A 25,145-nucleotide genomic window follows, 5' to 3' on the forward strand; every position below is an offset into this window, starting at 1 on the left:
CCTACTTGTTATTTTTTTTTTTCGTTTTCCAACAATTAACTTTTTTGCGATACGTATAAAATATTTGACAGTTTTCCTTGAGTTTAGAAATTTAAACAACGTTGTGTACCGTAGGGCACTGCAAGCCGCGGTTGCTAAGGAAAATATTCTTAGTTTTTAAATTAAAATTAAAAAATCGCCAGCTTATCATGAGTTATTAGATTTAATTCAAAATGTGGGGTATGCGTGCGTGTGCTGTTTTATAACGTGATGGTGGCATGCTGGCTCACCTCATGGAGTTCCATCCGGGACTCCCCTCGTGGTTTGTCCACAAATTTGTTCCAGAGCTTTCTTCTGGGATTTCGTAAGCTTTTAATGAGATTCAACGGGAAATTTATTTAGAATTCCTTCAGAAGTTCCCTCTGGGGTTTCCCAGGAGTTTTTTTTTTTCTGAGATTCCTTAAGAAGTTCCGTCTGGGGTTCCGTCAAAAGCTCTTGCAAGGATTGTTCCAAGAAGCTCCCCGAGATTCTTGGATTTCTGTAGAAATTAATTCCGAGATTCACTCAGTATTACTCCTTCTAGGATTATTTTAGTAAATTTTCCTGAAATTCTTCCAGGTATTCCTGCCGTGGTTTCTCCACAAACTTATTCTAGAATCCCTCTAGGACTTATGTGATTCTTCAGGGAGCTATAACTAAGGTGCTTTTTCCGGTGTTTATTCAAGGAAATCCTACAGGAACTACATGAGGAATTCCACAAACAAAATACTCCAAAAAATTAATAATTAACTCCAGAAGGATTTCCATTACAAACATCTGAAAGAGTTTTTGAAGGGTCTGCAGGAATTCCTTACGGAGCTCTAGACTAGTTCAGAGTCCCTAGATGATTACTGGAAAGAGTTCTCGAAGAAACCCCGGAATCAGTTTCTGAAAGAATTCCTAGAAGAAGCTCTAAGAGTAATCCCGGAAGATGTTCCTGAAAAGTAATTCCTGACAGTCACCCAGGAGAAATTCCCGGAGGAATCCCGGAAGGAATTTCCGAAAAATCCCAAAAGGATTACCTGGTGAAATTATTGTAGGAATCCCAGAAGTAATACTTGAATCATCAGAAGTAGCTCTCGAAAAAAATAACCGGAGAGGGATCTTGGAGAAGCTTTCAGAGGAATAGTGAATGAACTTCTTGTCAGGGTTCTTGTAGGGTTTCTGGAAGGTTTTCAGAAGGAATTACTGAATAATTCCCAGAAGATGCTTCGGGAAGAATCTCGTATAAAATTCCAGGAATAAATCCTTACGGATTGTTGCAAGGAGTTTTTGAAGGAATCTCGGTAAGAATTTCTGATACAATTTCCGAAAGAAGTCCTAGATAAAATCTGGGTGAAGTTGCTAGAATTTCCAGGAATACCATCTGGAAGCCCAAAAAGTAAATCCAGAGACATCCGAAAAGAAACTATTTGGAGAATCTCAGATGAAATTCCTGGAAGAATTCCAGGGACTCCTTGAGACATTCTGGAAGAAATTTCTTGAAGTCCGGAATGTAAACAAGAAGGTAACAAAACGTGAAAAACTCAGAAAAAAATTCTTTAGCAACAGCGGCTTGCAATTCCCTATGGGGTCATCCATTAAGTACGTCACGGTCCTCGGGGGGAGGGGAGATTTGTGAAAGTGTGACAAGCAATGTGTTAGATATACGAAAAACCCGTACAGGGGCGGTGGGTTGAAAATTCCCTACTTTAGCGTTACGTACTAAATGGATACTTCCTATAGGCTGTTGCAATTCAATTGTTTCGGGGTGAACCCAAATTGTGAGATTCGGGGAAATACATTTCGCTTTTTCGCTTGCTTTAGGGATTTCTTCAAGTTTCAAGTTTCTTTCAGTTCTGAAATTCCTCTAGGTGTTGGTTCCGAGATTTCTCCAGGAATTCTTTCTGGGTTTCCTTAGGGATTTTTCCAGGAGTTTCTTGTGGGATTCCGCATAAGATTCCAGGGTCTCTTTCAAAGATTTCTCCAGAGATTCCTTCCGAAACTTCACCAAGCATTTCTTCTGTAATACTTTCGGGACTTCCAGGATTTCTTCAGGAATGTCTTCCAGAATACCTCCTGGAATCTCGTTCCGGCATTTCTCCATGAATTAATTCCAAGATTCCTCCAGAAATTCATTCCAAGATTCCTACAGGAATTCTTTCTAATATTCATCAAATAATTTTTCCTTGAATTCCTCCAAGAGTAGCGGGATTCCTCTAAGAGCTCCGGGATACCTCTAGGAATCTTCTTCTTCTTCTTCTTGGCATAACGTCCTCATTGGGACAAAGCCTGCTTCTCAGCTTAGTGTTCTATGAGCACTTCCACAGTTATTAACTGAGAGCTTCCTCTTCCAATGACCATTTTGCATGCGTATATCGTGTGGCAGGCACGAAGATACTCTATGCCCAAGGAAGTCAAGGAAATTTCCTTTACGAAAAGATCCTGGACCGACTGGGAATCGAACCCGTCACCCTCAGCATGGTCATGCTGAATACCCGTGAGTTTACCGCCTCGGCTATATGGGCCCTCTAGGAATCCCTTCTCGTAAACAAATTAAACTCTTGGAGGAGCCCTAGAAGGAGAAATGTTCAGAAGATTTTGAAAATATCGCGGCAATAAATATTGCAGAAGAAAATACATCTGGAATGTAACAAGATATAACTGATCTAGATCGATTTAATTATATCTAGACCAGTTTGGATGGTTCTAAAAGATAACTCAAACAAAACCAATATAAGTTCCCAGAGACGAGATGCCTCTACGAAGCATCCCCAGAGCACAAGAAGATTTTTCCAATAAAGATAGGATCCCAGACAAGTAAAATTGCGTAATTTATAAACGGACCCTTTAGCCATATGTAATTTTTTGGCAATCCTGACGTTCTGGAAATAACATTCTTCGATTCGAAAATGGAATTTGAAATAAAAATTTGTGATTCGATAGTACGTACGTTTCGATAGTACGTACACTAAACGAAGCGGTGGTGTACGTACTATCGAGGTATGCCTGTACCTATTTCTCGCGCTTAGGGCCGATTTCTTCACCTCGGCTTAACCGGTAAGCCAGGCTTACCCATACAGTTAAACCTGGCTTAACGCTTAAGCCAGGGTGAAGAAATCGCCCCTTAGGGCCGATTTCTTCACCTACAAGGCTTAACGACGTAAGCCTGGTTTATCTTAAACCACACTTAAAGTTAAGCCAAATTCTTAAGCCAGGTTTAAATATTTGCATTTCTTCACACCGGTTTAGCAAATAAAGGCGACGGCTTATGCTAAGCTAAGCTTAACGAAATTTCCCATATCATTCCAGTGACTTTCCAATGGAAACGTCATTTTAAGCCGCCGATATTTTGAAATGCCCGTTATATGCAGTATGGAGTAACAACAAAACATCCGCTGAAATTTTAGCAGGAAAAGCCAGGCCCCTGACACGGCCTATATCAATGCATTGGAATCATGGTAGACAGGATGTCCTGGGCGCTAGTAAATAGCGCCCACTGTCAAATGCGAAAACATCAACAATTTTTTTGTTTAACGTTTGTTGTGGTTTGTTGATCAGTTTTTGGAATCATTTTTTCCACCTCTTATAGTGGTTTCGCAGCGCGGTGTCACGAACACTAATGCAAATCTACTGGTTGAAAATATGCCCATTTGATTTTGCTGGGAACAGCTGATCTTTGTTTATTATTTTCAACCAGTAACTCAGGTGGTGTTCGTGTAATGCAGCGTGTACGTACACGCAACACCACTAAAAGCAGAAACCACTATGATCACAAAACACTTCAAACTCGCTTTAATATTAATGTACGCCCGCATAATCACTAACTGTAAATGCAACGTTTCTCATACTGTAGATGACTATTAGCAATTGTCCTTGAACCATTTCTCAGACTATCCTAGATTACAGTAAGATAACCATTTCATGTACAGATTCGCCAGTATGGCAAATGGTTATCCGCCAAATTACAGTATGTGGAATAGGCGGTTAAGATAGGTTACCATAAAAAATCGCTCGTTTTCTCGAACAAATTTTTCGCAAAACAGTAGAGGATATGGTCAATATACTATCCAGTTTTTCAGATAATTTACTGGTTATCAAATGGTTAGAGAACTGTTTTACAATAAATCTGGGGGAAAACTAACAATGTATGTGTTATGATTGATTTATGGTCTTTCATGGTATTTTTAACGTATGCTATATGGTTCTTCTGTATTCAAACCGTTAAAAACTAATGCTTTTGTTTTATTAAAATTAAGAAATATAATAAATCAGTACGATAGTTCTGTTTACAGGTTGTAATTATTAACATACTTTTATTGATATAATTAAATATGAACCAATTTATAATAAAAAGGTAGTTACAATAAATTTACATGAAGTTGTTGTTCCTGTGGTTGTTCTATCCCTCTCTCATAGTTAATTGAAAAGCATTTTCATAAAAGCAAAAGAAGAAATTAAGGTAGGTCAGACTTACAGGTTTAAAAAATCACATAATCACACAGCATTCACAAATAAATAAGACCTCTTCCGCTCTGATGCTGGTTCTGTTTTTGTTGCTTCTCTTGAACCTTCCTTAGCCTCCAATACGTTCCTTATGAGGATACAATGCTAACGCGCTCAAAATGGGCACACTTGAAGTTGCACCAGCGATCGTATCCGACGTCGTCACTCCTCTGGCAAGCCGTCTGGTGTGCATCGAATCGGAACATTGCATTAGCCGGAACGTACGTGTTGGCCGGCTTGCGTTGGATGCTGAGGTGGAATTCTTTGAGGATAGGCACTGCCAGAACGACGGTGCGATGAGCGGTCGGATTGTGAGGTGCCTTTGGGAGGCCAGTAGAACTCGCTGGGCACGATTTGGCCACCGAAACTGCCGTAATCGTTTGAAGATCCTCTAGATCCAATCCAAGAATCGATCTGCAATCAGATAAACATAAGATTTTCGTTGAAATTATCCGATGCACAAAACTCGCACAAAACTCACCTCTAAGATTTTTATACTTCTGGTTGGACAATCGATTGCTGTTTTGTTTTTCAGGTTCACTGCAGCTGATAGATTCCGCAGACCAGATTCTGATCCCCAGAACCATTTAGTTCTCCCGGTGTTCCCGCGACGACGGCGACGGAATGTTTCTTTTTCATTTTTATTTTTGTCGCAAAGGGAGCAAATCTCGCGTAACATATAAAAAGGTCCTACTCTCGGGAAATTTATAATCAAGTTTCGAATAATTTTTTTTTTTGCCATTTTCAAGTTTTTGCTAAAATACATTAAGATATGGTATTCGAAATTCGGTGCCGATAAAAATAAGCATAAATAAATATTAATATTTTTGTCATTTTCATTCACAAATTTCAATGTCAATCAATGGTGAATCAACCACCTATTATGCTTTTGGTCAAAATACGAAGTGACCGAACGTGCGAAAATTGATTTTTAACCTACTTAGAAATGTCGCAACTCAATTTGGATTAGTGCATATTGTTGCTCTTAATTAGCTTAATGATGCGCAACAGAAAAAATATATTCAAATTTACTTCGCAGCTGCAACTTCGCATGTGCTTCTAGCGACGACTTCGATTTGGTGGTGCGACGATAATACTTTAAAAAGTGACACTAACCAATACTCGAAAATAGGGAAAATATATGACATTATTTCAAGGTTTGCAGCTTTGAGATAACAGGACTTTGTAAATTATTTAGCGAGAAATTAAGAAACAAGCTGGGAGCTTGCAAAGAGACGATGCGCTTTCTGGATCATGTCGTTCACAAATACGAATATGCGGAACTGTTTACCATGCTGTTATGCAAGAGTTCTGCATTGTGAAATATAGCTGTGTTAGTGTGTTGCGCAAGCATAATAATCAACCGTTTGATATAGTGTGATTGCTTATTGCAACCATTTAATACGAGTTTTCATGTTCATATACTTTGACAATATGTGCACACTACAATATATGGTTAAAGTTTGGTATGGGGCATTCAAACTGTTATTTACTGTACGTAGCTTTGAGTGTCATGTTGTTGAACATGAAAGCAACCATTTGTGACACATTAACCTTACCGCATAGAACAAATTTACTGTTTGAAATGTATGCCAAACTGTATTTCTCTATGCGGGCGGTAAGAGGAGCATGCGATTAGTTGAATAAAGCAACCCAACAAACACGCATTGTGAATGTGATTTCGTGTGTGGCTCACAACATCAAACAAAAGCTGCGTTTGTTGATTACACGCTCGTTTCAATTTCAACGAATATGAGTATAAGGCAGTTAGGGTGGGGCGGGGCAAGATGGGTCGCATAAGGATGGATCATTATAACTTTGTAAATACAAATCATATTGGTTTGTATTCATCCGCTACTCTTTAATACACTAGTTAGCTATGCTAAAAGTCGATAAAAAGTTCATTAAATACAAAATATGATGTTAAACAAGCAGTTTTAAAAAGTGATCGATTTTACGCCGTGAAAAAAGTGCGGGGCAAGATGGGTCACCTTTTAAGTAATTCACATTTTCTCAACGAAAAACGTCAAAATATAATATTTGTTCCGCATTCATATATGCTCCACATCCATACTGAGTAAACAAGGGCTAGTAGTAAACATTTTATAACTTTCTTTGAAATATAAAAAACTTTACGATTTGAGTGGTCCAAAGGCGACTTGAAAATCGATGTTTTCACTTAAAAAATATCATAATTTTATGTTATAACTTTGAGCGTTCATTTCGCTTGATTGAAGTCATTTATGAGACAGTCTTGTAATAAAAAATAAATAAATTTTGAATGCTCCAAAAATACGTTCAAAATTGAAGGTGACCCATCTTGCCCCGCGGCAGTTTATATGGAGATTATATGGAATGTATCGCATAAGAAAAATGGCTAAAAACCATTTTAATTTTTATTTCCAATCAGAGTGAATAATTTTTCAATCAATGCCCAAAACTTTTGTATATTCAGGGTGGTCATCTAACAAAATTATTAACATAATCAAAACATGAGTAATGCGCCCGAAAATGGCACTGACCCATCTTGCCCCGCGACCCATCTTGCCCCGCCCCACCCTACATGTTGGCTACGATCATAAGCGTAAATAGGTCATAGCTCTAGGGGGGGGGCAAGGCCATTTCGATATAGATTTTTTATACTGAAAAGATACTTTTTGCCTGAATTGCGAGATTTTTTACCGAAATGGATTATTCTGGAGGGGGCCAGGCCCCCCCCCCCCCTGGCCACCCCCTATTTACGCCAATGGCTACGATAAATTTCACTGATGCCAGGGGCCTGGGAAAAGCGGAATCGCTCGGTATTTTTTTCGGATACAGAAGGAAATTAACTATAATGATCTACCTAGACTGTTGATGTTTTACCCAACGCTAGTATCGAAGATCTACGATTTAGTACCTACTACATATAATCGTTCCACAACATTTGGTGTTCGAATTTGCCTCTCATTGTACAAAATTGGAGTGCCACATTGCAGAAAAGGCGTTGCAATGTTGATTTTATGTTTTGATATCCATAATCGCCTTCGAATAAAGTTGCATTTCGATAGTGAGTTTTTGAAAATGTGTTTCTCGTAAGATGCTTCAGAGTTCAGACCATTTTTCGAATATGTTTAAAATTATGAACTGTGTACATTCAATGAAAACCACAGCAAAGTTCAAGTTACACTAGAAACTAAAATTCCTTAATAGAAACAGTTTATTCTACTTTTATTCCATTTGTTGGTCTTTTTAATATTGTGGATTTACCGGCTACTTGTATTCTACCGGTTACTTGAGTAGCCGTTACAAAGTAGCCGTTTTCATATAAAAATCAACTTGATTGTCAAAAAATCAATGTCGCTGAATAGCTAGTGGCAACGAGGAACAGCGCATACAATAAAAATGTTTAAAAACCTTTTTTAAGTTACTCTTTTTATAAAACGGCTACTTTTGAGGCCATACTGATGCGACCGGTAGAATACAAGTAGCCGGTAAATCCACAATACTTTATTTAAAAAAAATAGGTGCCGTTCACAACGCTCTAAAGAAAAGGAAAATATGGTCGTGCGTTACGGCCCATGCAAAAAATAGGATTTTAATATAAAAATGCGTAAATACGATGCACGCTGCCTTGTACTAAAATATGAAACGGAACGTTTTTTGCAGTGCTGAAATATTTATGCCACAAGTTGCAAAAATGATGATTTTTTCAGCACGATTTGTACATTTATCCAACCAGGCTTGACGAGTTGGATAAATACAACGAGTGCTGAAAAAATCGAGTTTTGCAACGTGTTGCATACAAAGTTTTTTTGTAATTACGAAAAACACCCATCAACTACAACTTTAACTGCACATTCTGAGAAAACATTCAAGCGGGCTTCCACGTGTATTAGCCGTCTTAGCCTATTATCCGATCAAGTAGGTGTTTCACTAGGCTTTCAGACCAGGACAGACCGAGATGGCTGTCACAAATTTTCAAGCTTCCGTCCAGTTCAGTCTGGCAATTTTTCTTCTAAGAGGAGAAGTTTTTGGAAGGAATAATAGAGGAAGTGACCGAAAGGACATGCGCGGACATAAAATTCATAGATTTCCGGCATATTAACTTTGTTAACTATTATGTTTCCAGTTCAAAACCGAATTAGCGACATTTTTTCTTTGACTTCCGCTGCTTTTGTCTTGCGTTAAACATAATGTCGGAAGTGGGGCGCTGTATAGAGCACCAGGTGTACAATACAGCGCCCCACTTCCGACATTGTGTTTGACGCAAGGCAAAAGCAGCGGAAGTCAAAGAAAAAATGTCGCCAATTCGGTTTTGAACTGGAAACATAATATGATAAATTAAGCCAAACTAGGAGCAAATTGTCCAATCAAACAACAGTGCCGTAAAGCACTACTTTTCGGCACACTTAAGAGTGCCAAAAAGTAGTACTTTTCGGCACACTTGTTACAGTTTGGTTGGAAAAGTAGGCCAATTCGCTGCCTTTTCACCGATTGAAAAGTAAGCACTTTCGAAACGTAATTACAAAAATGTAATTTCGACCTATCTAGATTAGGCATGTCCAGCTTTTCAAAAATGTTCTCTGATTCTCAAATCCACCCCCATATATTGATTGGCATCCTAAAAGAAGTAACTGGTCAAAATTTCAGCCAAATCCATTGAAATTAAGAGGTGCATCAAATCAATTTTGTGTTTTTCGACTATTTTTGAGCTTCAAAAAATCATAACTACACTAAAAATTGTCAAAACTTCATTCTTTCGGCAGAAATTGAAAGCTATACTTGTTTGCTACAACTTCTCCGAACAACGTGTGCCAATAAAATTGAAGGAAACATGTGTAATTATCACATTTGTAATCAGAAAAACCTTAAAAAGTTGATTTTTGAGTAGATTTCGTTCTGGAACACCCCAATATTCATAATAAGTTGAATTTTTCAAAACGGCATCATATTCTCCAATGTTTTTTGATCATTTGCTCCTTGACACCAATGCTGTAGGAGTTGAGCAAAAATTACTAAAATTCGTGAAAGCCAAATGTGGCCCAAAAACCACCCAAAAACTAGCTTTTCGGGTGCAATCACGCTTTGGCGCGCAAAAAGTGGCATCGCGTCAGCACTGATATGATAGCCAACACCTGTCATCGCGCTTGTTTGTTATCACCCGTGATAGGGGGTAGCCAAGGCAAACTACCAGGAAGCAAAGCTACTACGTTCAGTACAATTTCGCGCCACAGCGTGATTGCCTCCAAAATGCTAGTTTTTAGGCCACATTTGGCTTTCCCTAATTTTAATATTTTTTGCTCAACTCCTACAGCATTGGTGTCAAAGAAGCAAATAACCAAAAAACATTGAAGAATATGATGCCGTTTTGAAAAACCCAACTTATTACGTATATTAGGGTGTTCCAGAACGAAATCTATCAAAAAATCAACTTTTTAAGGTTTTTCTGATTACAAATGTGATAATTACACATGTTTCCTTCAATTTTATTGGCACACGTTGTTCGGAGAAGTTGTAGCAAAAAAGTATAGCTTTCAATTTCTATCGAAAGAATGAAGTTTTGACAAGTTTTAGTGTATGTAGTTATGATTTTTTGAAGTTCAAAAATAGTCGAAAAACACAAAATTGATTTGATGCACCTCTTAATTTCAATGGATTTGGCTGAAATTTTGACCAGTTACTTCTTTTAGGATGCCAATCAAAATATGGGGGTGGACTTGAGAATCAGAGAACATTTTTGAAAAGCTGGACAGGCCTAATCTAGATTCAATGTCATCGAATATCTCGAAAAAGGCAATAGGACACGATCGGTGAAGCACTAGATTTGTAGTAATGTACATAGTAAATTGTTGTATGGTAAGAAGTTGAATTCTGCGTTTTTGCAAAGAAATCGTGCAAAAAGCGTGGGTATTATGATTCCTTGCCTAATTTGACGCTAATTTGAGTAAAACTTTGGAAAATTGTACTGATTAAGGGACAAGAAATAACCAAAACAACAACACAGTTTTCTAAAGTTTTGCTCAAACAGCATCAAATTAGGCAAAGAACCATAATACTCACGCTTTTTGCCCGATTTTCTTGCAGAAACGGAGAATTCACCTTCTCACCATACAAAAATTCAGCTCATTACTACAAATCTAGTGCTTCACCGATCGTGTCCTATTGCCTTTTTCGAACATATTCGATGACATTGAATCTAGATAGGTTGAAATAACATTTTTGTAATTACGTTTCGTAAGTGCTTACTTTTCAATCGGAGAAAAGGCAGCGAATTGGCCTACTTTTCCAACCAAACTTTGACACAGTGCCTTTTGAAAGCTTTCAATCTAATGTAAAAACTTGATTGTCCCAAACCCGATATGAATATTTTATATTGACGACCCGCCGGCTATAGGTTATCATTTTCTTTATCATCGTCTCCATCCGTAACCAAAAGTTTAACAATTTTATCGTTCCTAAGTGTACATGCTTCTTAAAAAATATTTCCTGCCGTTTCAAAAATTTATTTATGAAGCAGGTGAAGAAACCCAAACTCTGCAATTTGCGGCTTAAGCCTGGCTTAGCGCTGCTAAGCCACCTCAGAGCACCGCTTAAAATAAGCCACACTTAACGTAAACCGTAGCTTTATTAAACCGGGTTTAGTGGTTAAGCCAAGGTGAAGAAATTGAAAAAAAGTTAAGCCCGGCTTAAAATGTTGCTAAGCCTGGTTTAAAATTTAAGCCCGGGTGAAGAAATCGGCCCTTAGTCTAATACTGGCGGATCTGTAATGGTCGATTTCTCTTCGTCGATTTTCTCTTTCGTTAATAATTTGGCCGGGAAATTGTTTTCGATTGTTTCTGTTGTTTTAGATGCTAGTGGTCCACCACCGGAATACACCAAGAGATTATCGCGGAACTTTCATCGTGTTTTTTTTTGTTTTTTGTTTAGAGAGACTTTACCTCTGGGGCTCATCGTGTTTTCCAGAATAATCCAAAGAGAAAAGCGATCATTGCAGTCTTATTTACTTGATATTTGTTGGGCTAAAACTCGTAGCGATTTGTCTACGCCGAATGAAGCATTCGCCTCCACTACTGGTTTCGGTCCTGGGCCAATCGCTTCCAGTCACCTGTACGTTTAGAGCCCTTAGGTCCTCCTCAATTGCAAAAAGCCACTGTGTGCGCAGCCTACCACGAATCCGACGGCCCCTTCCTGGTTCTCTGCTGAATATGGTTTTAGCTTGTTGTTCCTCCAGCACACGAGCTACGTGCCCAGCCCACGGCAGTCTACCGTGTTTTATTTGCTTCACTATCTCTTTATTCGTGGTTCATGCGACGCCGCCAGATGCCGTCCTCCAGTTTACCGCCGAGTATTTTTCGCAGTACTTTACGTTCGAAGTCTTCAAAGGCTCTCCAATCAGCTTCTCTCAATGTCCACGGTTCATGGCTGTATAAAGCGACCGGAAGTATCAGAGTTTTTTACAACGCGAGTTTTGTCTTCGTTTGCAGTCTACGGGACTTCAGCTGGTTACGCAGACCGAAAAAGGCCCGATACGTAGCTGCAATCCGTCTTTTCATCTCGCGGGTAACATCATTATCGCACGTTACTAGAGTACCAAGATAAACAAATTCGTCCACATCATAAATAAATAAATCAAACTTTTCACCACCTAGCACACCTATCGTGGGTGTGGTTGTGGTTGTGCCGGTACTTGTAGTAGGTTCCGGTAAATACATAGTGTGACAAGGTATTTAGCAAAACAGACTACAAATCTGAAGATTGTAGGTTCGTGTCCTATCACGGTCGCCATGTTGTGGAATAACTCTTTCTTTCCTACCACTTTGATTTTGACTTTTTGACTACTTTTATTTAAAACTAGCTGTCCCCGACAAATTTTGTCTTGCCTACTGCATTTTCTGACGTTCCAAGTCCAAGTTCCCGTTCAAAAGGTATGAAAAATCGATTTTTAAGAAAATCTCATTTTCTTCATGTTTTTTGCTTCATAAACCCATCACAAAAGCATAATCGCCCAATGCTAATTACGCTGTACTTCGAAAACCCACAGAGTAGATGGCGGTTATTGGCAAACGTCAAACAGGATCAAAAACGCTGATGTAAGCGCCATGAGGGAGAGAATTGCGAACTACAGAATATTTAAATAATCCGTTAAAAGAGGAAACGATGGGAAGTGGGTAGACTGAGACGTCTGTTTGTCTGTGTTTTAGCTATAAATCAATTTAAGGACTGTATCGGAAATAAACTATAAACGTTCACAATTGCCTAAAAAATAATCTGTTCAAAATAGACATAACTTTATTTTTGGAGATACGATATAAATCTTTTAAATAAAGAATGGCAGTTCTGATTTTCAAAAAATAATTATTTAACTTGAACTTTAATCTCAAAAATTGCACATATGTTTTTAAAATTTTGGACACCTCCTAAACTTTTGGAATTGGGTTTTTTAATTTTGAAAAATGTATTGATTTTTTTGATTTTATACAAAAGAGCACCTTTTTCTGAGTCACTATGATTTTTTCAGATTTTAAGAACTTTGTTTTGGTACCTAAAATCATTTTAGAAGAGATTTTTTGAAATCGCCTTTTGACAGCTGAGCAACTGTTGACAGCAAACTGCGATGAGGGGTGATTCGACAAATCGCTCCCATACAAACTTCAAATTGATTTTTAAATAGGTTCCTGGACTCCAAAATTCATGAAAATTTGGATTTCGGCTCAGTTTGACATGCAGATTCAGAATATCAAACACCGTTAAAGAAGCCAATTGCCAAGCCAATTGCGAAAACTGTGGGAAAATATTTTATTTTTTCTCTTATTTTTGCGTAAATATATTCTTTTCCAGAATGCTCATGATATGGGAAATATATTTTTATCAAGAAAAATTCCCTCCGCAGTTTAGGTCATTTCTTATAAAAAGGCCATTTTTCGAGGAACTCTTTTTTTATGCGTCTTCAAAGAACGATTACGCAAATAAAAATTACATAAAGTTGAAATTTTGCATTCTTTTTCAATTGGGTATGTATTTTAATCTATTGAAGAGGTAGTTTAACCAAAGAACGGGATTTTATAACCTCTGAAGATATTTAAAACAGAGCGTCAAAGTTCGACCAAAAAGTAGATGTTTTTGGAATAGACCATATTCTAAATGTTGGAGGTTTTTCTATCCAAAATAAGAATTTTAAAAGTCGGTATTGAGTGATATGTTATAACTGCTAGTAATAATCATTATTTTCCAGATTTTTCCCCATACAAATTGTTTTCGCTATAATACTAAACATTTTTACTAAACATTTTCCAAATTTCTTCAAGCTGTTCTAAACTTAACTATATTGTGAAGATTTCATAGAAGAACCGGAATCAAAAGACCAACCGTGTTTCGAGATAGAGCATTTTGAACGTTTATAGATAATTTCCGATACAGTCCTTATAAGGCAAGAGATGCGATTTTGGACTTTTCTGATTGCAAGCCATTAAGCAGGGGATTTTTTTTTAGTCAATCAAAGGGTAAATTGGTCAACTAACATCTAAATTAACGGCTCATGCAAAATATTTAGTTTTATCAAATCAAAATCGATGGATTTAAGCATTTTATGTTAGTGAGTGAACTTGCATGCAACTTTTGGAGGGTGACTTGTATGGGAAATGTCGTACCTAACATAAATTGCTTGAATCTATCAAATGAGCCGACCAGAATGCAAATATACTACGAATTACGGGGATTCACTGAAGGACTAACGTTTTGACATCCCGCTTCAACAGTGCATCAAAACTCAAAAAGCAAGCTTCAAACAACAATGCATTTTATTAGGGGGATTCACTTAACAACGTAAACTGATTAAACTGATTAAACGTCGCGATCACCAAAGCAATCTTTGATTATTTCATTCGCAAAATTATGAAACATTTCAAATAAGCAGAAAATCATGGCTTACGCAGCAATTTAATCTGTTTAGTGAGTACCCTTCTTCTTCTTCTTCTTTATGGCTCGACGTCCCCACTGGGACTTGGCCTGCCTCGCTTCAACTTAGTGTTCTTTGAGCACTTCCACAATTATTAATTGAAGGGCTTTCTTTGCCTGCCATTGCATGATTTGTATATTGTGAGGCAAGTACAATGATACACTATGCCCAGGGAGTCGAGAAAATTTTCCCGACCGGAACGGGAATCGAACCCGCCGTCTCCGGATTGGCGATCCATAGCCTTAATCACTAGGCTAACTGGAGACCCCTAAGTGAGTACCCCTATTATTCTGTTCTTGCTCACTTGTAATAAGCTTAAAATGAGAAGCTCAGGTGCGCTGGTTTTGTTTACGAAGAGTTTTGTGCCCTCAAAATCGTGAGTAGGTGCCAAAGTCGGCCATTTTGGGATTCTAACAAGTCTGTCCTTAACAGTGTAAATCGCTGATTAATTACTATTAATTGAGTAAACTATGTATTGAGTAAACGTCGCGTTTACCAAGGCAATTTTGGATTATTTCTTTCGAAATTTCATGAAACATTTCAATAATCAGATAATCATGGTTTACGCAGTCATTTAATCTGTTTAGTGAATCCCCTAATTGGTTATTTCTTAATTTTATTCTGGAAGGCATTCATCTCAGTTTTTAAGTTCAAAAACTATTTTTAGTTCAACTGTGCCAGACAACAAAGTGACTATTTATTTAATTAAATTTTCATGAACATTTTGTGACCTATCTAAGTAATGAGATTCTCAGGCCTTGGATCGAAAGACGCTTTTCCAAGCAATACCCTTCGTTTGAGTGTAAGAAGAATAGACCTATTTTTAAAGACTTCTGAAGCATTTCTGTAAATTACCGCTTTGATGTAGGTGAACCAATTTCCGTTTTTGTTTAATTCGCTTATTCTCTTCAGTTTCAGTCCTCAAATATAATTTAATATATCGCGGGATTTGGCTACGTCATTCAATGAATGATACGCAATACTGGTTCTGCGTAATTTTATGGCTTTATTATCAATCTATTTTTACAAAACATAATTAGAAACCTTTAGTCCCTGCTGCGCTTGTTGTATATAAGATTACGTACCATTTCATGGAGAAGCTTCGACCATGAATAACTGGAAACTTCCGGAACGCGCTTCTCCGTAGCTTATGCGAATGGATAAAGTTTCCGAACAACGTAAGTAAGTATGCTTCAATAATCGTAATACATATATTTCTCAATTGCCTAGAGTTGGTTGAGCTTCAGCGAATCGATAACAGAGTTGATATCACTTCAGTGAAACATGTGATTTGGTCTGTCTATAACAGATGTAGAGTGAACTAAATGTAGCTCACATTCATCACGTTGGACTCTGCGCACTGCATCCTCATTAGCAATAGTCATACAATTGAGTCACAGGATATGAGATCTGGTGACTGAGCCTCGTGGTCCTGTATAAACATAACAGAAACAGCAACTGCGCCCGATACCTGTTATTGACAGCGTATCTTCTCTATCTTATGTACCGCGAAATGGGAAAAACGTATGCTGTTTAAATACAAATACCCCACAGAAACGGTCGTAAACTGAGGCGACCACATGGGGAGTCGCCGTTTTCCACAAGAACGCTGCACCGGGATATAAATTGAGCATTGGCGAAGGTGAGCGATAGTAACATTTTCACCACTCATCAGCAAGGATAACTATTAGAAAGCATATCCAACTAAAGGGTTAGAAGATACAGAAGGATTCTACTCGGAATACGAAATGGTTAATGTGAAAGCAAGTTTTTTCGTGGCAGTTTGCTTGTGCCTCAGTGTATGTGCATCGATGCCTTCCTACGACGAAGACTTGGTGGATATGGATAATGAAGTAAGTGTAGTACGGCAAGCACGGCCGAACTTTAACTATAAGTGTAGTATTGTGGACTTACCGGCTACTTGTATTCTACCGGTTTCTTAAGTAGCCGTTACAAAGTAGCCGTTTTCAAATAAAAATCAACTTAATTGTCAAAAAATGAATGTCGTTGAGTAGCTAGTGGCAACTAGGAATAGCGCATACAATAAAATTGTTTAAAATCATTAAATAAGTTACTCTTTTTATAAAACGGCTACTTTGGAGGCCATACTGAAGCGACCGGTAGAATGCAAGTAGCCGGTAAATCCACAATATGTTACTTGCTGAAGTGACCTCACTGTCACTACGTTTACAATCTGGAAAATTGAAGTTCTATATCAGCTGGTAACGAACCTATCGATGCTGGTTTATGTGATGTGGGAATAGTTGTGCTGTGTATCCTATTCGTCAGATTGTGTACGGAGCAATTGTACTGTAGAAGGCACGGAGTATGTACCTTTTAAAATGTAACGCTCGAAACAAGTAAAAGCTGACATATGTATTCCAAAAAAATTCAAGCATCTTCTTAACCTTTTGGAGCCAGATTGTTTCGCTACAACTGCTGCAACCTCGCCAACCTCGAACACGTTGGATAGCAAGTTTTCTCGGAACCTCAACAAGATAGCAACGTACTTATTTCGGAACGTTGATCAGAACAACAACCGCTTCCTGGTAATGGATGTTATTGTTACAAATTTCACCACCACGTGGCGCTAGTGTACATCAATTCCGAGACAAAATTGGAAATACCTATGATCTATGAACCAAGAAATTCAGGTACAATCCTCAGCAAAGTTGTTCAGGACTACGCAAAAAAAATCCGTTCCGATATACGTGAACTCCCAGTCACGGCAACGGGAACTATGCATAGCAACGATAACAATAATAAGAAATGTACACCGTGAACTAGAGTTCACATTTTCTAGAACGCCCATATTGACAGCTGGAACTAGTTCCAGTTCACGGTGTATATTTGCTGTTCTCATATTTGTGTTTGTTTGTTCACGTTGATCAGAACGGATTTCTGAGCGCGTAGTTTCGAACTTCACCACCACGTGGCACTAGTGAATTTAGAAATTTCCGTTGCGCAATCTTCGGCAAAGTTCTTCAGGACTATAAAGTATTTCCAGGTAATGGATAGCATAGTTCAGAATTCACCCTTTTTCCCCCTCATCTTTAGAGCCTTTTAACCACTGCGTCCATTATTTAGAAATGTTTTGGTATGACCCATATTTAATTTGGTGCTAATCGAAAATCCTGTCACAATTGAGCTGTGATGGATATTGGTTGATAAAGCACTTGATACCAACTAGGCACAACTCTTTTAATAAAATCTATTCCCTTTTGGGATTACTTTGCCAAATTTCAAAAGGGCTCTAATAACCCTTTTCCAAATATTGACAACCTTTGATTCCACAGCTGCAGAGTAAATGTTCAGTGGTTTCATTTTCACCTTGACAAAAACGACACTCAGATGATTTAGCGCTTAATATACTTAGAAAAAACTCGAGAAAAAAATTCCGGTACGCCTTCGGTAGAATATATCACGAAGTTAAAGCCAAATTGGGAGGTACAATTTATTGCCAAGTTATTCAGGACTACGAATACTGATGGATCGCTTAGTTCCGAATTTCACCACCACGTGGCGGGGTAAGATAGGTTACAGGGCAAGACCCATCAATGCAGCAATGCCGTTTTCGCGCATTAGGGTAAGATACCATTTTTGAAACTTTCGTTCTTTTCTATGTTAAATATGTAGTCTTTTTTGTAAGGCATTCAAAGTGTTCTAATGCATTTTCATTGATTGGTTTCAAAAGTTGGCTCGTAAAACTGAAATAGTGCAAAAGGGCAATCTGTCAAGGACTTAACATGGGCAGCATAGGAAATAACAACCATGCGCCTGCATGTGTTTCTTAATCTGCTTGGAAATACATGGCTGATAACAAAGTAAAAACACCAGAAAACCTCAATAGCAATCCGTGAGTTGCACATTTTCATTCGGAAAACGAAAGAATTTCCGTGGGTTTGCCTGCTTTATTCTAGAAGGATTCTTTATGCAAGCATATCGCACACACTTGCATCGTTGATTTTTGTTGATAAAATCTGAATAACTTAAAGATGACCCATCTTGCCTGCCATGTACTAAAAATGCGGGGAAAGATGGCTAGGATCACACAAAGTTATTGCAAATTATTTTAAGTTCCGACAACATCAAGTTACGCTGGTAACAAGCTTGTATACATGGACACGAAAATTTCGGAAAATGCCAAGTCTTACCTCCTAAATCAGTTGTTTTGGACTCCCAAAAGCTACGATCTAAATTTGAGCAAAATCGGTTGAGCCTAAGGGGGCGCTCAAAACGCTTGAAGTTTGTATGGGAAAACTTGGCCAAATGTATGCAGAAATTTTGAGTTTTCAAATTTTGCCGCTAGGTGGCGCTGTAAGCGTTCAATAAATAAACCCTTTGGCATTTTTGTAGGTGACTGTATACCAAACAACTTTGTCGAAGACCGCAAAGTGATCCAACGTCTGTGAAAAAAGTTATACCCTAGGCAAAGTGAGGCAAAGAATTGAGATTTCATTATTGATATTATTCCTTTACATGTACTGGAAAAATATCAATAATGTTTTACCTCACCTTACCTAGGGTATAACTTTTTACACAGACGTTGGATCACTTTACGGTCTTCGACAAAGTTGTTTAGCATATAGTCGCCTACAATAATACCAATTGGTTTGATTATTAAACACTTACAGCGCCACCTAGCGGCAAAATTCGAAAACTTAAAATTTTTGCATATCTCAGTTTTCCCATACATTCTGCATTTATCCAAGTTTTCCCATACAAACTTCAAGCGACCCCTTAGGCTCAACCGATTTTGCTCAAATTTTGAACGTAGCTTCTGGGAGTCCAAAACAACTGATTTAGGAGGTAAGACTTGGCATTTTTCGAACTTTTTGTTTTTCATATAAGTGTGGGCCACCTTAATGGACACTAATCACCCTTCTCAGCATACCTTTTGGTAACAATTCCCATGTATTTCAATGTTAAATTGCTCTTCTTCTTGGCGTAACGTCCACATTGGGACAAAGCCTGTTTCTCAGCTTCCATTTTTCCTTTACGGAGATTTCTATGGACCGAAACCGTCACCTTCAGCATTATCAATTTCGTTATGCTTGAATACCGACGCCTTGGCGCGCCAAGATTAATCCAATTGGAATTAAAAGTAACTGTATATTGTTATATTTTCTTTTGCAAATTAACGATTGCTTTCCTGTAAAAATGACAAATAGTAGTTGAAAGTAACTGACACCGTTTGTTTTTATGAAGGAAACAGCTGGCAATAGAAACAACAAATTTTCCGGTTTATATCAAACCAAAATAGTGGTGTAAAAACAACAAAGTTCGATTTAAAATTACTATTTTATTCGTTTGTGGATCAACAAACGTGTTTGTTTTTTCAAACTGTACTGCTTTTTCTCCGCGTACCTAAAAAAGACAGTGTATCAAACACTTCTTCGTACATGTTGAGAACCACTGGGTTGAATAGTCTCTCATGCTCTCGCCGTTCTGCATGTTCGCCGATAGAATTGTAACACAAAGAAACAGACGTCAGACGTCACTCTTCAAACAAGTTTCAGTTAAAAACATCGCCACGAAAACGTAATCGCCCAATACTAATCAAGTTGGTCAAGCAACCACTAGATGGCGGTAGTGAGCAAACGTCAATTAGGAACGGGATTTAAGCGCCGCGACTGGCTCATTGACCAATTACTTAATATTTGAATCCATCGTTAAAAAGGTGATCTACGGAGTGCGAGTAGAGTGTGACGTCTGTTTCTCTGTGATTGGTCGATGCACAATCGCAAACATTAGATTGGAAGTATTGCAGCCTCCGTGTTGTCTATTTGTCGCGCCTTGGCAATGTAATTTATATATAAAAAAGTTATTTTTTGACATACAAATATTATAAAAAGAGAATTTTAAGACGTTGAAAACACTTGGCAGTTTTATTGATCAAAATATGATTGAATTTTCAAATGATACTCTGAACATAAACAGTTTTTTTCATATTTTTTGTAGTGCATATAAAACCCTAATCGAAGCTGCATATGAAAGCCTTAGGTATAAGCTGTAACACATAGAAAATTAAAAATGTTTCATCAAGTACATATTGAAATACGTTTAACGTTTTAGAAATTTAGAAAAAATCTCATAACTACAGGGGATAGACAAAATGATCGGGACAGGCAAAATTTTCACTTTTCAAAAAATGTTCAGCTAGCTGTAACTTTTCGAAAAGTGCATCGAATATTCTCAATGTTTACTGTAAGCTTATCAACTAGTTGTGTATCAGTGGTCAAAATTTGGGAAAGATCGGCCCATTTTTCACAAAGTCATAATGATTCTTAAAAAAAAAGGTAAAATTATCCGATAGCAAACTTTGAGCTGCTTTATCTCCGGATTTAATGAATCGATTGCAATGACATTTTGACCATTCATGACTTATATAATTAACTCTGGAAAACATTTGACTAAACTTGACATTTTTAACAAGAGAAAAAGTTTTAGCGATTTTATTTTTTTCACGATGTCTTAGCAAATTGGTCTGTTTTTAATATGTATTCCATTACTTTTTCAATTTATTGGCGGCTATGTTGACACTTTTCTTTGAAACACATTTATATATAAGTCAATTATAGAAGGAAATAAAATGAACTATAATTTGCATCTCGAATTTTGAAACGATGTTGAAGTTTTGGATAATTTGATGTTTTATTAGAGAAATAATCTAATCGTTATAATTTTCTTCCGTGTTAAGAATTTCAAGTTGCGTTAACGGTTTTTCATAGTTCATTATATAAGTCATAAATGGTTAAAATTTCATTACATTCGGTTCATTGAATCCGGAGATATAACAGCTCAAATTTGGCTATCGGATCATTTTACCTTTTCCAAGAATCTTTATAACTTCGTGGAGAATGGCCCGATCTTTCCCAAATTTTGACTACTAATACACAACTAGTTGATGAACTTACAGTAAACATTTGAGAATTTTTAATGCACTTTTCGAAAAGTTACAGCTAGCTGAACATTTTTTTAAAAGTGAAAATTTTGCCTGTCCCGATCATTTTGTCTATGTTCTGTATTACTAAAAATTCTATAATTTTTGAAATTTTATCTAATTTTACTCAAAATTTAAGCAAATAATCTTAAATATATAGCCAACTTAGAATTACATTTTTAGTGGACTGGATTCACGTATAAAAAAGTTGTGAGCCTTTGAATAAAACAAAAATATGATGATTAATTTTCTGTATGGGTAATTGTTTGATACACTGTAGTTATAAACCTAAAACCTTTGCTTTTATTAAAGTTAAATTAAAATAAAACATGTTTTCCATTTTACAGCAATACATACGACAGTTAGCGGAGTGGTTGGCTGGTTCTGACACAAGCGAGCTCAGTGAAATGCACAGCCTACCGGCTTGTCGTGCGTGCTTTTATCATCTCCATAACCCATATGTAACCGTGGTCTCTAATAAACGGTATGGAAAACGAAACTCGGAGCTCATCAACTCCTTGCTGAGCTTACCAAAGAAGTTGAACGACGCAGGAAAGTAAATGAGCAACATCAAGACTGCTGTTATACCATTGATGCTTCGTGTCTCCAAGTACTGTTCAAGCGCTGGTGCAATATGATTTAGCCACACCAACAACACAACGAATGCCACTGACATATTTTTCGTTCATACGCTTCCTTCTGCTGTGAGAACATCAAAAACAGAACAACAAGTAAATCCATATTGATGCAACAAACCAAATGTTTGAGAAACAATAAAAAACGATAGTTTTGAGTGTAAAAAGTAAATCTTTACTATGGCTAAGTTGTTACTCAATGTTGCATCCACTGACTGTAAACGAAAATAAATTTGAACTAGGTTTATAAAACGCATTATTTATTCATTTTAATCCGAATATCTGATCTAGCATTAATATGTTGTGTTAGTGCTTTCGATCGTATTTTCTAATGGATAGTTTCCACTTCGTATGTATTGTGCGAAACGACAGGGCAAGTCAAGGAATTAGTCTATGGTCAAGGGACAATTAAGTAAGGAAGTAAGAAAAAAAGTGTATCAAATACTAAAAAAAACTTACGAAATTCATGAACACCTTATGATTTTTACCACATCTTACTAAAGCAATAGCAATCATTGTAAGAATAATGAAAAAAACATTAGGACATATTGTATTTTGGAAAATACAATAGTGGTGATTTATTACAATTAGATGGAAAATTACAATTGGGTTATTTTGTGAATAAAATATTGCTATTTTCTATAGCCTAATCGATAGAACTCATTTTCCTGAGTACAACATGATTTTATTGGATTTCAATAGCTTTGTTTTGATGCTTAAAATAACAAAACAGTTTTAATTTTCGTGGATAGAATGACAGTTCAATGACAATTCGACCCGAACAAATAAAATTTTCTTACAAAATTTAAGTGCTTTTTAAAAATAGTTCCCGCACTCCAAAAATTATGAAATTTTGGATTTCGACTAATTTTTGGGCGGTGAATCCGAATTTGAAATAATCCGGATGCCCCTGAAGAACCCAATTATTACGTTTATTGGTGAATAATTTTCGAAAAAATGGTGTTGTAACAATAAAATGTATCGTATTTTTAGGTTTTACGACATTACCCGGAAAACCATTACCCGGAATGCCATTTATCGGAAAACCATTACCCGGAATGAATCATTTACCGGAAAACCATTTATCGGAAAAGATTTCTTCCCGAAATTTGTTTCCAGATTGCATAGCAATACCAGACATTTGATCCCATGCCTTATGCACCGGTAATCTTTTGACCCAAACCATGACCCGGTCACATAGCTGAACACAAGTTTCGCCAAATTATGATAAGCAGTAAATTGGTTGACCGACAGAGCTGTCATGTAATTACATACATGTGGCTCATCTTCGAGTTTATAAATAATGTGTTGAATGTGATTACTGATATTTCCAGCTGATATTTGCCCTTCTTTTAACATGAGCTGTTCTTTCTAGGTTTACTGTTATGGTCGTACAGTTCAAACTATTTCCCGGAAAGACATTTTCCGTAATAATGCATTTCTCAGAAAACCATTTTCCGAACTGCCCCATTTCCCGGATTACGGCACGTACTCGTCTGGAATAGTTCATTCAGTACACTATTAGCCAAGGATCGGTATATTCGCCTCACTCCATTCATATTCACTCCTCTTTGCTGAAGCGAATCGAAAAAGATGCAGCAAACGGATCGTCGTGATCAAACACGCAACCCCATCACCAGTGGGAAGCGATGAGTCAACTGCTTGACATGAATATTCGTTGCCATTCGTCGCAGTTTGGATCGCAAGCGAATGAATGAATGGCGAATGGTGAAGAATGCTGGTGAGCGATCGAAGCGGCTATTATCATAAATAGAAGAGAATTTCTGCATGTAATGCATACATTTTTACTGTATTGTTGTTGAAATGCTAGATTCGCAAAGAAACTAATTCGAAAACATCATAAATTCCCATGCACAATATCAATCGCATCACTCACGAATCGCATTCGCTTGCGATGCGAATGTGGACGAATGAGTAATTTCCAAATGTGGCTTCCCACCGTTCGCCGGAGTTTGCTATCGTCGCTGACAAGCATACACACGAACTAAAGCGACAACCGTTCGCTGCTGACTGTCTTCGAATGTGGAAGAAGATGAAAAGTGGAAATCAGGAACCCTGCAGGATGGCATATACCCTTAATATAACCCACACATAATATTGAAAAGCAGTTCCTTTTTGAATTATGTTTAAAATGTAATAGTTAAAATCTATAACAGTTCACACATAAATTTATTATGGGAGCAACTGGAATGAATTTCTGTTGAGAATGAACTTTGTTTTGATTTTATCAGACAAAAGATCAAACGGACGGAAAACGTGGCGAGGTGTTCAAAGCAAAGTAATATGTGTTCAGAGAATGGCAAGTTTAAATGCTATTGAATAACTGAAATAAAAAGCTATCAATGCTTATCTATCTATTATAGACAAAGCTGAAAGCGGATGAACATAGGCGAAAGCTCCACTGCCAACTGTGTAACGGCAGTACACCACTATTGATCCTGTATTCGGTTGGAACCGCCACCACGCATATAGCTCTTCAGATTTGTAAAATCTTAACCTAAATCTTTGAGAATCTCATTGGAACACCATCAAAACCGAGATCAAAACTACAGGGGATGCTCAAAATAACTGGGACAGGTAAAATTTTCACTTTTCAAGAAATGTTCAAATCGCTGTAACTTTTCGAAAAGGGCATCAAATATTCTCAAATTTTTACTGTAAGCTCATCAACTAGTTGTGTATCAGTGGTCAAAATTTGGGAAGGATCGGGCCATTCTACACAAAGTTATAAAGGTTCTAGAAAAAGGTATAATTTTCCGATAGCCAATTTTGAGCTGTTATATCTCCGGATTCAATGAAACGAATGCAATGAAATTTTGATTATTTATGACTCATATAATGAGCTATTAAAAACATTTGACTAAACTTAAAATTCTTCACACGAAAGAAAATTATTTCGATTAGATTATTTTTCTGATATAACACCAATTTTTCCAAAACTTCATCATCGTTTCAAAATTCGAGATAGTAATTATAGTTCATTTAAATTCCCTCTAATTGAATTGAATATATTTATGTTTCAAAGAAAAGCAATCAAATAGCCTTCATTAAATTGAAAAAGTAATGGGATGCATATGAAAAATAGATAAATTTACTAAAAAAACAT

The 25,145-nt window shown here is 37.1% G+C and overlaps 2 protein-coding genes across 2 annotated transcripts; one reads left to right on the forward strand and one right to left on the reverse strand.

Annotated features, from left to right (window-relative positions):
* Positions 1-4,280: 4,280 nt before the first annotated feature.
* On the reverse strand, positions 4,281-5,220 carry LOC109403342 (uncharacterized). The gene is made up of 2 exons (XM_029878506.2): positions 4,985-5,220; positions 4,281-4,917 (listed from the first exon to the last, which is right to left on the reverse strand). The coding sequence occupies exons 1-2, from the start codon at positions 5,180-5,182 to the stop codon at positions 4,714-4,716; spliced, it is 402 nt and encodes a 133-aa protein (XP_029734366.2). The 5' UTR covers positions 5,183-5,220; the 3' UTR covers positions 4,281-4,713.
* A 10,856-nt stretch (positions 5,221-16,076) lies between these two features.
* Positions 16,077-22,270, forward strand: LOC109431620 (pigment-dispersing hormone peptides). The gene is made up of 2 exons (XM_019707851.3): positions 16,077-16,293; positions 21,731-22,270. The coding sequence occupies exons 1-2, from the start codon at positions 16,189-16,191 to the stop codon at positions 21,941-21,943; spliced, it is 318 nt and encodes a 105-aa protein (XP_019563396.2). The 5' UTR covers positions 16,077-16,188; the 3' UTR covers positions 21,944-22,270.
* Positions 22,271-25,145: the final 2,875 nt, after the last annotated feature.

This window comes from Aedes albopictus, chromosome 2 (genome assembly GCF_035046485.1).
Source record: "Aedes albopictus strain Foshan chromosome 2, AalbF5, whole genome shotgun sequence".
Lineage (NCBI taxonomy): Eukaryota > Metazoa > Arthropoda > Insecta > Diptera > Culicidae > Aedes > Aedes albopictus.